Source organism: Monodon monoceros, unplaced genomic scaffold (genome assembly GCF_005190385.1).
Source record: "Monodon monoceros isolate NGI ecotype Baffin Bay Population unplaced genomic scaffold, NGI_Narwhal_1 Super_Scaffold_18, whole genome shotgun sequence".
NCBI classification, from domain to species: domain Eukaryota; kingdom Metazoa; phylum Chordata; class Mammalia; order Artiodactyla; family Monodontidae; genus Monodon; species Monodon monoceros.
Window position 1 is genome coordinate 172963984 of NW_021703774.1, and position 13385 is coordinate 172977368.

The 13385-nt window shown below is 62.0% G+C and overlaps 1 protein-coding gene across 2 annotated transcripts in view; it reads left to right on the forward strand.

Annotated features, from left to right (window-relative positions):
• The window catches only part of CASZ1 (castor zinc finger 1), a 147533-nt gene that overhangs the window by 133439 nt on the left and 709 nt on the right, over positions 1-13385 (forward strand). Inside the window, exons 10-19 of one of the 2 annotated variants that reach the window (XM_029229537.1) lie at positions 1513-1648; positions 1887-1950; positions 3268-3422; positions 3564-3686; positions 4638-4976; positions 6506-6704; positions 7494-7665; positions 9482-9633; positions 9805-9946; positions 12654-13374. In XM_029229537.1, the coding sequence (XP_029085370.1) occupies positions 1513-1648; positions 1887-1950; positions 3268-3422; positions 3564-3686; positions 4638-4976; positions 6506-6704; positions 7494-7665; positions 9482-9633; positions 9805-9946; positions 12654-13374 (2203 nt within the window). Of the gene's footprint in view, positions 1-1512; positions 1649-1886; positions 1951-3267; positions 3423-3563; positions 3687-4637; positions 5573-6505; positions 6705-7493; positions 7666-9481; positions 9634-9804; positions 9947-12653; positions 13375-13385 lie in introns of those variants that run through there. The other variant, XM_029229536.1, reaches the window with a different exon arrangement.

The following is a 13385-nucleotide window of genomic DNA, read 5'->3' on the forward strand; positions in this document are numbered from 1 at the left end:
TTCCTTCCTTCCTTCCTTCCTTCCTTCCTTCCTTCCTTCCTTCCTTCATTGATCAACCACTGGTGCTCACTGAGGGCAGCTTGCTGGTGGGCCAGGCACCAAGCCAGTGCTGGGGACACGGCAGGGAAGAAGACAGACAAACTCCTGCCTTGTGGAGCTGATGGAACAGTGTGGGGCATAGTCTGTCCCCAAGTATACCCCCTGGGAGGTGGCCAGGTCGAGACTTGGACCTCAACAGCTGGCTTCTGAGCCCGGGCACCCTGCTCCTCTGTGAGACTGTCTTGAAACCCGCCAAGACTGAGGGTCCCTGCAGCCCACCCAGGGCTCTGCGCAGTGCCCCCAGAGAGACCAGTGCTTGGCAGGAGGGTCAGAGCCCTGTTTCCCTAGGGACCCTGGGCAAGTGGCTTTGGGGAGCTCCTGGAATGTGGACTCTGAATTCTGAAAACTGAATATCATGTTCCCAGTGGGACGCTCCTATCAGCTGTGACCCACCTTCCACTCCCAAGTGTGGGTGTCAGGCCTGACTGCCCGGGGCCGCGCGCCTCCGGCGAGGTGCCTGCAGGCTGGGACCACGCTGGGCTCCGTGGCCAGACTGTCAAGTACTTTCTTTTCTTTAGAAAAAGCTCCTTCCCCGAAAAGAAAGGTCAAGCGAAGGGAAGGGGGCCAGTTCCCTTTATTTTTTAATAAAATGCCACTCGCCGTCTGTGAAGCAGCTCTCCATCAGCTGCAGTGCCTCGGGGCAAATTAGCATCTCAGTCACTTGGGGGTTGTGGGGAAAGGCTCGGTGGACATGGTCCTGTCAGCAACTTCTTTTGCCCTGTTCTGCCTGGCCTCCCGAATCCTCTGCCCGCTCAGCTCCAGCCTTTCTCCGCCATGCCTACACCCCGCCAGCTTCCCCCACCCACCCCATCCAGCCCAGCCTGGCCAGGGTGGGCCTCATATCCCTGCCCTGGACAGCTTGACGGGCGAGGTCACATAGTTTGAACCGCTCTGATTGGCTGTCAGCTTCCATAGCCCTGACACAGCAGATGCCCCTCCTGGGCATGCTCAGTGGAAGGCAGGGCTGTCGCCCCGGCAACAGTGGGGACGGGACCTGCGGAGGGGGCGCAGCTCCCAGTCTCGATCTGCCACTTTCCCTCAGCATTAACAGAGTCTTTAATAAAAGCCTAAGCGGCAGCTCCACAAATTGACTGTGACAGTCGGTGGAGAAGAGGAAGGGCCCCCGCCCCCGTCCCAGCCCCCTCCCCATCCTCCTGCCCTTCTCCTACAGGAGGCCCTGAGCCAGGACAACTTTGACATAATTTTGCAATAATTATCACTTGAAGAATTGCCACACAGGGGGAAGCGTCACAAGCCATCATGTCAGTGGGGAGGACCACTGACCAGCAGCCAGGGCTCCCCAGGGGCCCCAGCCCACCCGGCCCGCTGCCCTCCCTTCGGGGGGCTCCGGCTTGTGCCCATATGAAGCCCTCGGTCCCTCTAACACCATCTTCCCTCCCCCCTCCCCCATAGGAAATGGGCAGCAGTCCACCCCTGCCAGGTTCCCCCCAGCCCCGGTGAAGCAGGAGCCCGGTGAGAGTGCTGGCGCCCCAGGTCCCCACGAGGCCTCCCAGGACCGCAGTTTAGACCTGACTCTGAAGGAGCCCAGGTGAGGCGAGGCCCAGGCCTCCCAGCTCTGCCCGCCTGCAGGAGGCTCTGGGGACAGCACCCTCAGAGCCAGACTCCATGGGGCCAGGGGCCAACCCTTCCTGACAAGGGGTCATCCTCCTGCCCAGGCAGATGTAGCAGGCGGGGCCAGAGCCCCAGGGGCCGGCTGGGAGGGGTGAGTCTCTGGGGCCGGTCCCACGTACTGTCTGAGCTAAAGCCCCTTGGTTTGTGTGTTCCAGTAATGAATCAAATGGCCACGCAGTCCCGGCAAATTCATCTCTTTTATCCTCGCTTATGAATAAGGTAAGAACCATCCATCACACGCCTCCCATTCCCCCACCCAGAGAAATTAAAGCTGTGCTGGGGGGTGGGGGGGGATGTGTTTGTTTTTTAATGTTTTGCCTCTAATAAGATGAGTTTGTACCATTTAAATTTTGAGGCCATTTTTCATCGGATATAATTTCAGAGCCACTGCTTACAAATTAATTTAATGAACTGGCTGAAGAAATATATTCCAGCCTCTGACACCCTTTTTTTCCCTTCAGATGGAGGGCTCCAAAAGCTTTTCCGGAGCCCTCTAACTTCTTTCACTCCTGGTTATTCATTTTATTCATTTTATATATTTTTTTGTTTGTTTAAAAAGGTGGAGGGGGAGACCAAAGTGGGAGCAAAGCATCCATTTCCACTTTTCAGGTTGAGTAATGGTCTCGGACGCCTTCTGCAGAGGTCGCTCCAGAATATTTATTTTAAATAATGCAGGGTCTTTGTAAATTATACATCATCGCAAATATATTTTCCCCCTTCACATGATAAATTTGACTACAGCAAGATTAATTAGGTTACCGTACACAAGTGACTACTGAGGAGGGAGCTGGGCCCGGGCCGGACCTCACGGAGTGGGGTTCCTGCCGGGCCCATGGCCTCCCACTGGCCTCTGCCCGGTCGGTGCGCGTGCCCTCTGCCTTCCGCCCTCCCCTGCTCGCTCTCTTGCTCCCCTTTTCCGTTCTTGGGTCACTGCTCCCTGCGCCCCCTTGTTCCTTCCTGTCGGAGACCCACAGCCCACGTGGGTCGAGCCTTTCCGCGGACTCCCCCGCCCCCTCCTCTGCCAGCAGCAGCGAGCCTGCCTCGGTCTCACTCCGTGAGCCTCCTTCCCTCCCTCTCTGCTCCTCCTTTGTGTTCCTTCTCTTGTTCTCAAGGAATTCGTGCGGGTTTCCCCCCCCCCCTTCCTCCTCCTCCTGCACTTCTTTTGAAAACCTGGCAGGAGAATAACCAGGGAGCCGCTTAGTCTGGGGAAAGCTAGGCTGGAGTGTGTGCCCGGAGTCTCGGCCTCCGATTGAGTGATGGCTCCTAGCAGCCCGGGGTTTGTGTGGCAGAGCCCCGGCAACTCCACGGGGCCGGGGCAGCGCCGCAGGCCGCCTGCGGCAGCGTCCATTCAGTGAGGGCTCTTCCGTAGCCAGAGCCGCGTGGGGTCGGGCCTCCTCTCCTCCCGGCTGCCAGCACCGCGATGCTCTGGTCAGTTTGGAGAGGCCCGAGCGGCCCAGAGCTGCCACTCCTCCCAGGGCAGTCGGGTCAGGTGTCCTGAGGTCCCCAGCCTGAAGCACGGGCCTGTCCTCCTCGCAGATGTCTCAGGGCAATCCCAGCCTCGGCAGCCTGTTGAACATCAAGACAGAAGCGGAGGGGAGCCCCGCCGGGGAGTCCTCGCCCTTCCTGGGCAAGGCCGTGAAGGCGCTGGTTCAGGAGAAGCTGTCAGAGCCCTGGAAGGTCTACCTTCGCAGGTGAGGGGCTTGCGTGTGAGCAAAGGGGGAGGGAAGGGCCACGCCCACTCGTCCCGGGGGCACGTGTTCCCCCCACGAGGCTGTTCCCCCAGCCTCGCCAGAGCGCCAGGGTCTCCTCTGAGCAGCCGGCCCCTCTGCCAGGTTTGGCACCAAGGACTTCTGCAACGCGCAGTGTGACTTCCTCCACAAGGCCCACTTCCACTGCGTGGTGGAGGAGTGCGGCGCGCTTTTCAGCACCCTGGACGGGGCCATCAAGCACGCCAAGTGAGTGGGGGTCCGGGGGCCCGTTTAAACCCAGCCCCACTTGTCCCAGCCTGGCTCGGGGGTGGGTGGGCCGGGGTGGGGCTAGGGGGTGCACAGGCCTCTAGCAGCCTTCCAAGCAGGACCCGTGTGCAGTTCCCACGAGACCTCAGAAGCTGAGCTGGCTTCTCAGAGGTGCTGCCTGGCAAAAGGCAGGCTTCCTCATCTCCCACTGGCTCAGCCCCCAGCTGGGTCCTCTGAGCCCACCCAGGCCCCGCCCCGAGTAAGAGCTGCTTCTCCCCACCGCCGGGCCCATGCAGCCGTCAGCCCTCCCTCCCACAGATGCTCCTGCAGAGGCAGCTGGAGAGGCCCAGCACTGACCCCGGCAGGGACCCTAAGTGAAGGCTTTTCCAAGCCACAGTACTGCATTTGTAGATTCTCTTTGACCTAAAAATAATGAAATTAATTTGTACAATTCGTTGAGCAGCAAGCCCAGCCGCCTACTGTAATTGAACCCAGAACTGGTAAACATTTACAGCAGATCCTCACCGCTCCCTCCCTAAGCCCCGGGCCAGGCTCTTCTCACCGCTTAGGCAGCCCCAGCTGCTGGTCTGAGACCGCCCCCCCCCGCCTTAAATGTCGGAGCCGGTTCTGGAAGGACGGGCTTCATGAGCCAGGACGTGCTGTACCCAACCCCTCCCGAGTAGGGAGGAGCTAGGGACAGCACATCAGGAAGGTCACGAGTAGGAAGGTGTAGTTAGGGCAGAGCCAGGAGCCCAAGTTCAATATCAGAGGACATAGCAGTGTGTTCTCAGTCCTTCCCTCCTGGTGGGAGGCCTCTGGCACCTGGCACTGAAGATGCGGTGGGGACACTGGGCCCCTAGGCTTGTGATGGGGTCATACGTAGGCAGGCAGGCAGGCGTGCCAGGGAAGGGCCTTCTCCCGTGCCTGAGACCCCTCTCCTGTCTCTCGTAGCTTCCACTTCCGGACAGAGGGAGGAGCAGTGAAAGGAAATGTGGAGGCTTCCTTCCCGGCCTCGGCTGCTGAGACCAAACCTTCCTTGGCCCCCTCATCCCCTCCAGCGCCTCCCATCACCACGGCCACGGCTTCCTCTCTCGAGGGGCCCACTCCCAGCCTGGCCGCCGTGCCCTCCAGCCCCACCCTGCTCGCCTGGAAGCAGCTGGCTTCCACCATACCCCAGATGCCTCAGATTCCAGCGTCAGTGCCTCACCTGCCCACTTCGCCCTTGGCAACGACTTCTCTAGAAAACGCCAAGCCCCAGGTCAAACCCGGATTCCTCCAGTTCCAGGAGAAGTGAGTCCCTCGATGAGCCGGGAGCCCTGTGTCCCCCGTGTGTCTCGGGAGTAGGTGCTAGTAAGGGCAGCTGAGGAGGCCCTGCTCCTTCCCCCGCAGTAGCCCCGGCTGTCCCCAGCCTCTCTGGGACACGGTCACTGGGTGATGTCCTTCTAGCCAAAGTTGCTGCTGCTCAGACCTCACTGCCTATTCCCGGAGCAGGTGGCCGGGGTGGGGGGAGATGGTGGAGGTAGTGGCCACTGTTCCAGAGAGGCCACTGGTGACGCTGCGAGGACCAGCCTGGGTGGGCCGGGAGTGGCGGTCCTCGCCCGGCAAGGCGGGCTGCGTCTCCCTCCGGGTCCCCTTGTTGGTCTCTGTGGCTCACACCCATGGCTGAGTCTCTGCAGGGCAAGCAAAGTCATAGGTGGGCGGTGAGGGGGCTAGGCCCTCCTCTGGACCGCCCCCACCCCCCGGCCACCTGCACAATGGTCTGAGCTCTCAGGGGTGGAAGGGAGGGACCTTCCTCGCTGGATGGTGGTGTCTCCCTGCGGCGAGAACGGTGACTCTGTATCATGATATGTGCGGCTTCCTGTTCTCAATAAAAGTAATAAATTGGACGTGAACACACACCGCCTGAGTGGCAGCTGTCCTCCCTCTCTGAGCACCTGGGGCTGGGCCCATGGCGTGGAAGGGGACCTGTGCTCCTCTCTGCCCCTTTCCCAGCTTCCCTTCCTCTGTTCACCTCCCCAAAGTGGCAGCCCTCTCAGCATCCCGGCCTTGGTCGGAGTTCCCACCCCAGGTCCAGTGTGGATGTCGGGGGCGGCTGTGTGGTCAGCCAGGGCAGAAGCCGGGTGCAGCCCCTCCGCACCTGCCTGGAGCCTGGAAGGCAGAGCTCTGGAGCTGGGGCTGCTGCTCGGGGCAGGCCAGCCATGGGGGCTCACCCAGCACCCCTCCCCACCCCAGCCGCCCCACCACTCAGCTGGCTTGTGAGGTTCTCTGAGTGGGTGGCAGCCCCGAGCCCCGAGCTGACCCTGGAAACCCCAGCAGCTGAGCCTCAGCAGGACCTGATGCCAGGCACACGTTCCCACTGGCCAAGGCCCCGTGGTGGCAAAGCCTCCTGGTAGGGCTGCCCACCCATCTGCACCCTGTCAGTTGGCCACAGCCAGGGCACTGCCCATGCCACATCAGCCAGGCCTGGCAGCACCATCGCTCATTTTCATATCCACGAAGTGATTGCGGCCATCCTTATCTGTAATCCTGGGGTGTGGCCACGGAAACTACGTGTCCCAGCATGCAGTGCTCTGGGCCGCCTGCATACCGCAGTCCCTTCGGTGCCATCAGAGCTCTAAAAAGAAGGCAAGACTGCATGCTGGGATCTGTAGTCTCTGGCCGAATCGTCCTGCTGAGCAGGAGGGCAGCCCAGGGGCCATTCCTCTTGAGTACACCACAGGGGAGTGGGGAGCAGAACCCCAACATGAGCAAATGTCAGGACACCGGCGGGGAGGGCACCAGGAATGCCAATGACCTTCTGGGCCGTGGTTTCATTCCAGCGATCCTTGCCTCGCAACGGACTGCAAGTATGCCAACAAGTTCCACTTCCACTGTCTCTTTGGGAACTGCAAGTACGTCTGCAAAACCTCCGGCAAGGCCGAGTCCCACTGCCTGGACCACATCAATCCCAACAACAACCTCGTGAACGTGCGAGACCAGTTTGCGTACTACTCCCTGCAGTGCCTCTGTCCCAACCAGGTCAGCGATGCGGGCAGGGCGGCCCCTGGGGTGGGGGCAGGGAGGCGCAGGGCCCGGGACCAGCTCCTCCTGGCCGAGGCTCTGTGTCTCACACCCTTTTGTAAGTGGCCTCCTCCAGAGTCTGGAAAGGACACCGTCTGCCCCTAGGTCCCTGGAGACCCCTAGGCAGGAGTTCGGCTTGGTGCTCAGTTGGTGAGGTCTGTCATTTCATCCTAACCCTCAATGATGATTGTATGCTGGGCAGCCACTGTGCACTTGGCATCCTTGTGCGCGTCCTGGAACAGCTATGCTCCCTTTCCCCAGAGGCCTAGGATTTTAAAATAGGCCCATTAGACAGATAAAGAGATTGAACTGTCCGTGCCCCAGACAGGAAGGGCAGGTCAGATTCATTATAAAGGTCTCTACTCCCAAGACTTGTAGGGGCTGCCTGGTAGACTGCACTGAGAAGGAGTCTGAGCCTCTATCTGGGCACCCGGAGAAGAGTGCTAGGATAGATTAGTGACGTCTGCCTAGGTCTGGGCACACAGACAAGAGTGTTCAGACAGATTAGTGATGTCTATGCTGGACGTGGGTTTAGAAAGAGATGGAAACAATACCAGGTGGGATGTTTTAATCAAATGACAGAAGGGACTTATTGCTTTTTAACACGTGAAAGGTCTTTACACAGTTGTGTTTGCTGATTCTGAGCGTGGAAGGACGCACGCCTGCCACAGCCCTCTAGAGGGCTGGAGCAGGTGGAAGCTTAACGCAAGTCGCCTGCCTGGCCCTGACTCCCGTCCCTCCCTGCAGCACTGCGAGTTCCGGATGCGCGGGCACTACCACTGTCTCAGGACCGGCTGCTACTTTGTGACCAACATCACCACCAAGCTGCCGTGGCACATAAAGAAGCATGAGAAAGCTGAGCGGCGGGCAGCCAACGGATTCAAGTACTTCACCAAGCGTGAGGAGTGCGGCAGGCTAGGTACCGAAGGCCAGGGCTGGGGGGCAGGGAACTACAGCAGGTGGCAGGGCCGTGGCTCTGGCGCCTGAGGCCCTGGGACCCACTTCTTGTCCCCGCACATCAGGCTCCATGTTTTTTTTTCGGAAAATGTCACGATATCACAGGCCAGGCATTGTCACCCCAGGAGAACAGTCAAAACCCCAAGAGCCTAGGAAAAGGGGTGAGGGTGACTCCCAGCACTGCACCCACCCCGGTGAAAACGCCCGGAGCCTCGTCTCTGGCACCCAGGCCTGGTTCTTTTTTCCTTTTCTTTTCAAGAGAGCCTTGCGGGTAAGTCTTAGGAGCTCCTGAAGCTACTCGGGTTTTACAAATGGACCGTGGTTTGTTCATTCATTCACTCAGCAGACGTTTATGGAGGAGCAGCCGTGTGCCAGGCTCTGTGCTATTGCAGGAGGTGAGGGGTGGGTAGAAGTGGAAGCTATGGTCTTTTTTGAGCGTCCACTGTGGCCAGCACTGTGCTTGGTGCTGGGGATCTGATGGGACCAGCAGGTACATTTGTGGGCTCAGCCCAGAGCATCTGTGACCTGGGGTGACCTGGAAGGAGGTGGCCACGGGGCAAGGAAGTGGCCTTGAGCTCAGGGGCAGGTGCCTCGGAGTTAACTCTGCTGCTGAGAGCTGAGCCCTTGGCAGGGAAGCTGCCCCCCAGCCCTGGAACAAGGCCTCCCCGAGGAGCTCGCCGGCCCCAGCTTGCCCTGGGGATGCTGTGGGGAGGGGGCTCCAGGACCAGCAGAGGGAGGCAGAGCCCATCCTCGTGCCTCAGGATGGAGCCACGCATTTGTGGGCCTGCGGATGTGGGGCAGGAGTCTGCCCACGAGGAGACCGGAAGCCGGAAGGCAGGTGGGAGCCAGGCAGGCTGGGTGCAGACACCTGGGCTGCACGCAAGGCCTGCTGTGATTCAGGTGGTCATGGCAGCAGGGTCCAGGGGGAGCAGAGGTGGGGCCGCTGCCTGCAGCCGACCGGCCATTGCATAGGGGGAGGATGAGGCAGTCAAAAGTCAACCGCCAGAAAAGAACGGCAACAAACCTTTCCTTCAAGAATTAATTCAGAAATCATTAATGGCCTGAGAGAGGCCTGGGAATCACGGCAACAGATGTCAACCCTCGGTGGCCTGTGCTGTCCCTGGGCTCAGTGTACAGGTGTCAGGGGATTCCTCAGTTGCCGTTATTTACTCAGTTTGGGTGTTCTGGGTGGTAGCTGGGGCCAAAGCTGGGGGATGATATAAGACACCTGGCCGGCTCAGGCGCCATGGCAACGGGCAGGCCTTCACCTGCCCTCTGCTGATACCGTTTCAGTCCGGCTCGCTCTATTTGTTCTCCGCCCAGAGCAAAGCCGAGGTGGGGCGGGGCAGGGCAGAGGGCCAGCCGGCTCGCAGCCATCTTGACCTGGTCCAGGGGCAGGCAGCACCTGGGCTCCCCAGAGGAGATGTGGGGACAGGTGGCTTGCTGGGAGGTGGCTGATCTAGTGGACAGGTCATTAGGGTCCCCTGCCCTGGGGCAGGGGCCGGGGGCCAGCCTGCTGTTGTCCCGGGCGTGCAGGCTGGAGGCAAGAGCCAGGCTTTGGACAGCCAGGGGGCCTGGGACTTTCTGGGGTTGGGGTGAGAGGCTGCTAGAAGCCCTCCTTACGGGAACACCACCAATGGGGACGCGCCCTTTCCCCAGAAGCCATTTGCCTGGTTGGCCACGTAGGTCCATGCCCAGAACAGTGCCTGACACGCAGGGGGTGCCATGAGCACTGGCCGGCGAGGGAGGCTCACGGCCGAGCGGGGCTGTGTCCACAGGCTGCAAGTACAACCAGGTGAACAGCCACTTCCACTGCATCCGGGAGGGCTGCCAGTTCTCCTTCCTCCTCAAGCACCAGATGACCTCCCACGCCCGGAAGCACATGCGGAGGATGCTGGGGAAGAACTTCGATCGCGTGCCCTCCTCCCAGGTGAGCCTGGCGGGCAGGCTGCCCCTCCGCGACCCGGGGTGGCAAGAGGGCATCACTCGTGTCCCGCTCTTGCTTCCAGGTGGTGGGCCAGGCTGCCCAAAGCGACAGCCTGCCCCTGTGGGCAGCACAGCCCCCAGCCCAGCTTCCTCAGGGCCCCCCTCTTCCTTTCAGGGCCCCCCGAGCTTGATGGACACCGAGACGGACGAGTACATGGATTATACTGGCTGCAGCCCGGGCGCCGTGTCCTCTGAGTCCTCCACCATGGACCGAAGCTGCTCCAGCACCCCTGTGGGCAACGAGAGCACCGCAGCAGGTGAGCGGGCGGCCAGGAAGGGACAGCGGGGGCCCGGGAGCGCCAGCCTGGGACAGGCCCCTCCTTCCGAGGCCCAGCAGTGCTGGGTCCGGCTTAGGACAGGAGGTTCATGGTCAAGTGGCCTCAAAGGAGGACGGGCCAAGGTGTGGCAGCGCTGGCTGCTCTGTGGGACGTGGGTCCCCGCCTGCTGCCACCCTGCCCATCTCCCCGGCACTCTGCCCTCAGCTTCCGTTTCCAGGAGAGAACCCGGGCTTGAGCTGTGAGGTACAGAATAAAGCAGCACAGCCCCCAGCCAGAGGGGCAGGTGGGCCCCGCCCAGCCCTGGTCCCTCTTATGGCCCCTCTGCCATTGTCCCCAGCACGGTCCCTGGGCCCCAGAGCGAGGTCCTCCGCGGGCTGGGCTCTGCCGCAGGCCCTGCGCAGCCCGCCGTGACCTCTCCCTGCACCGCCGCTCCCTCCCAGTCGCTCTGCTCTGCCCCCTCCTCCCCTCTCTTCTTCGTGGCATCTGTCTGCTCCTCCTCTGTCCACGGATTTTCATATCATACTCGCTTCTGCCATTGGGTCTCTCATTTTGGTTCTTTCTGTTTGTTCTTTGTTTTGGTTTTTTTTTCTGCTTTTCCCCGCCCTCTCCAGGCTGCCCGGCTCCTCCTCCTCCTGCCGCCGCCGCTGACGAGGCTGCCCGCGTGGCTCCGCAGCCCCCACTGACCCCATCCTTCTCTGCGGCCGTGCTGCGGGCGCCCCTCCCCTCCCTGCCATGCCTCTTTTCTCCACCCTGTCTCTCATACTCTCTGCTCAGTGCCTCTCTCGGAGCCACCCGGGGCCTGGCCCACCCCATCAGCAGCCCGCCCAGCTTCCCGCCCGTCACTGCCACTCCAACTCCAGTAAAAAGTGACGCCCCCCTAGTTCAGGACGCCGCAGGTAACTCACACATGCCTTCTCCACTGCTGTCTGTCACCCTGGCCGAGCCTCGAGGCCACGGTCCAGGACCTGACCCTTTTCTGTGGCCAGCTGGGTCAAGGACAGGGCCACTCTGCACCCCTCACAGCACAGCCCCCACCAAGACCAGAGAGCCTGGTCCCTGTCCCAAGGACAGTTCCTCTCAGCTCCTGCTCAGCACTGGGCAGGCCAGAACATCACTGCCAGGGCTCCCTGGGGTTCACCCCAGCTCAGTGACTGGCCAGAGCCCCAAGATGGCCATGCCCGCCCCACCCCCCTAACCCTGCGGCAAGGCAGAGCCTGTCCTGCTCTGAGGACTTCACCCAGGGCAGAGATGTTCTTGGGAAAGCTGCTGGTGCCTGGGACCCGCCCAGGTTTGCAGGATCCTGACACCAGCCTGAACCCCCAGCCCCGGAGCCAAGCAGGAAGAGGCCCAGGCCGCGGGCAGTGCTCCACGGCAGAGGTGCCTCCCAGCCCCACCCTGTACCTGCCGCCCGGCAGGCACGGGACCTGCCCTCCCCTGCCCTTTGGTGCCGTCACCACGTTGGCTCTGCCTCTTCCTCCGTGCATTCTTACCTCACGTTCTGCCTGACTGCCAGGCACTGGGCCAGCCCAGGGGGATGGCAGGGACCAAGGCAGAGGGTTCCTCCTCAGGGAATTCAGCCCCTGTTCTGTCGCTTAACCAGCCAGAGCCCTGTGACCTCCGACCCAAAGCAGCCACTCCTCACCCACCCGGATCCCCAGGGCCCAGACCCTTCCTTGCCCCCTGCTGGGTACCCCAGCCCATCACAGTCCTCATTCTCTCCACCTGCTGAGGCAGGGACTAGGTCTGTTCCCCAGATGGATGGGGCAGCAGGCTGGTGCCTGGGCTGAGCCTTCTCGGCAGGTTCTGGGAGGGCCGGGAGGGTCAGCGCGAGGGAGAAGCCCAGAGGGTGCCCACCCTGCACTCTGGAGAGGGCTGGGCCTGGGGCGTGGAGCAGGGAGTCCCAGGACGGTCACCCCTTCCCCAGCTGCCTGTGCAGAAAGGGAGTAACGGGAAGCACAACCACGCAGTGGATTAAACGGCCCTGGCAACGGGGCATCCTAAGACCAGGAAGCAGTTGGGACCAGGACGGGGAGGGCACAGATGGAGACCATCCGCTGGCCGAGCCCCTGCTCCAGTCCTGGCCCTGCAGCAGAGCTGCCCTCTCCCAGTCCACTGGGGGTGGGGCACCCCAAGACCTGAAAGAACCTTCTGGTACCAAGGAGAAGGTGCGCCTTGGGGCGGGGAGTTACAGCCCCCAACAGCCTCAGGGCGCGCAGCATCCCTGTTGTGAGTAGGCTGGTCCCAGGCGCAGACAGGCCGGCAGCCGGGGAAACTGGTTAGCCGGCCGGGAGAAGGAGCCGGCCTGTCCCTCATTAGAGGCGGGTGCGTGATGGCGTCCTGGCCCCAGTCCAACCTGGGTAATTACACTCTGCCGACCTAGATTCCCCCTTCAGCTTCAATTAGCGCCAGGACGTGTCCTCACTTCCCACCCACATCCCCCAGAGCTGCTTGCTCCGCCACCCACCAGGGCGGGCCGGTGCGGTCAGCCTGCAGGTGCGCATGACGAAGGGGGAAGCCTGGGGCTCCCCAGCTATCCAGGGGGCGGAGGGGTGGTCATAGGAGAGGCCCCCAGAGCGACGGGAAGCGGAGTTGTCCCCCCGCCCACCGCGCCGAGATCGGGGACCTCGCGTGGGTGTAATCCTGGGTAGGGTGTGCACGTGGGCGCTGACCAAGCCCCCCTCCCCAGGGAACACCATCTCCATGCCGACAGCCTCCGGGGCCAAAAAGCGCTTCTGGATCATTGAGGACATGTCGCCGTTCGGCAAGCGGCGCAAGACGGCCTCCTCGCGCAAGATGCTGGACGAGGGCATGATGCTGGAGGGCTTCCGGCGCTTCGACCTCTACGAGGACTGCAAGGACGCGGCCTGCCAGTTCTCGCTCAAGGTCACCCACTACCACTGCACGCGCGAGAACTGCGGCTACAAGTTCTGCGGGCGCACGCACATGTACAAGCACGCGCAGCACCACGACCGCGTGGACAACCTCGTGCTGGACGACTTCAAGCGCTTCAAGGCCTCGCTCAGCTGCCACTTCGCCGACTGCCCTTTCTCGGGCACCAGCACGCACTTCCACTGCCTGCGCTGTCGCTTCCGCTGCACCGACAGCACCAAGGTCACGGCGCACCGCAAGCACCACGGCAAGCAGGACGTGATCAGCGCGGCGGGCTTCTGCCAGTTCAGCTCGAGCGCCGACTGCGCCGTGGCCGACTGCAAGTACAAGCTCAAGTGCTCGCACTTCCACTGCACCTACCCCGGCTGCCGCCACACGGTCGTGGGCATGTCGCAGATGGACTCGCACAAGCGCAAGCACGAGAAGCAGGAGCGCGGCGAGCCGCCCGCCGCCGCCTCCCCCGGCGCCGTGGGCCCCCAGCCCCAGGCTCCGCGACCCCGGCCCCGCCGCCGCCGCCTCGGAGAGCGAC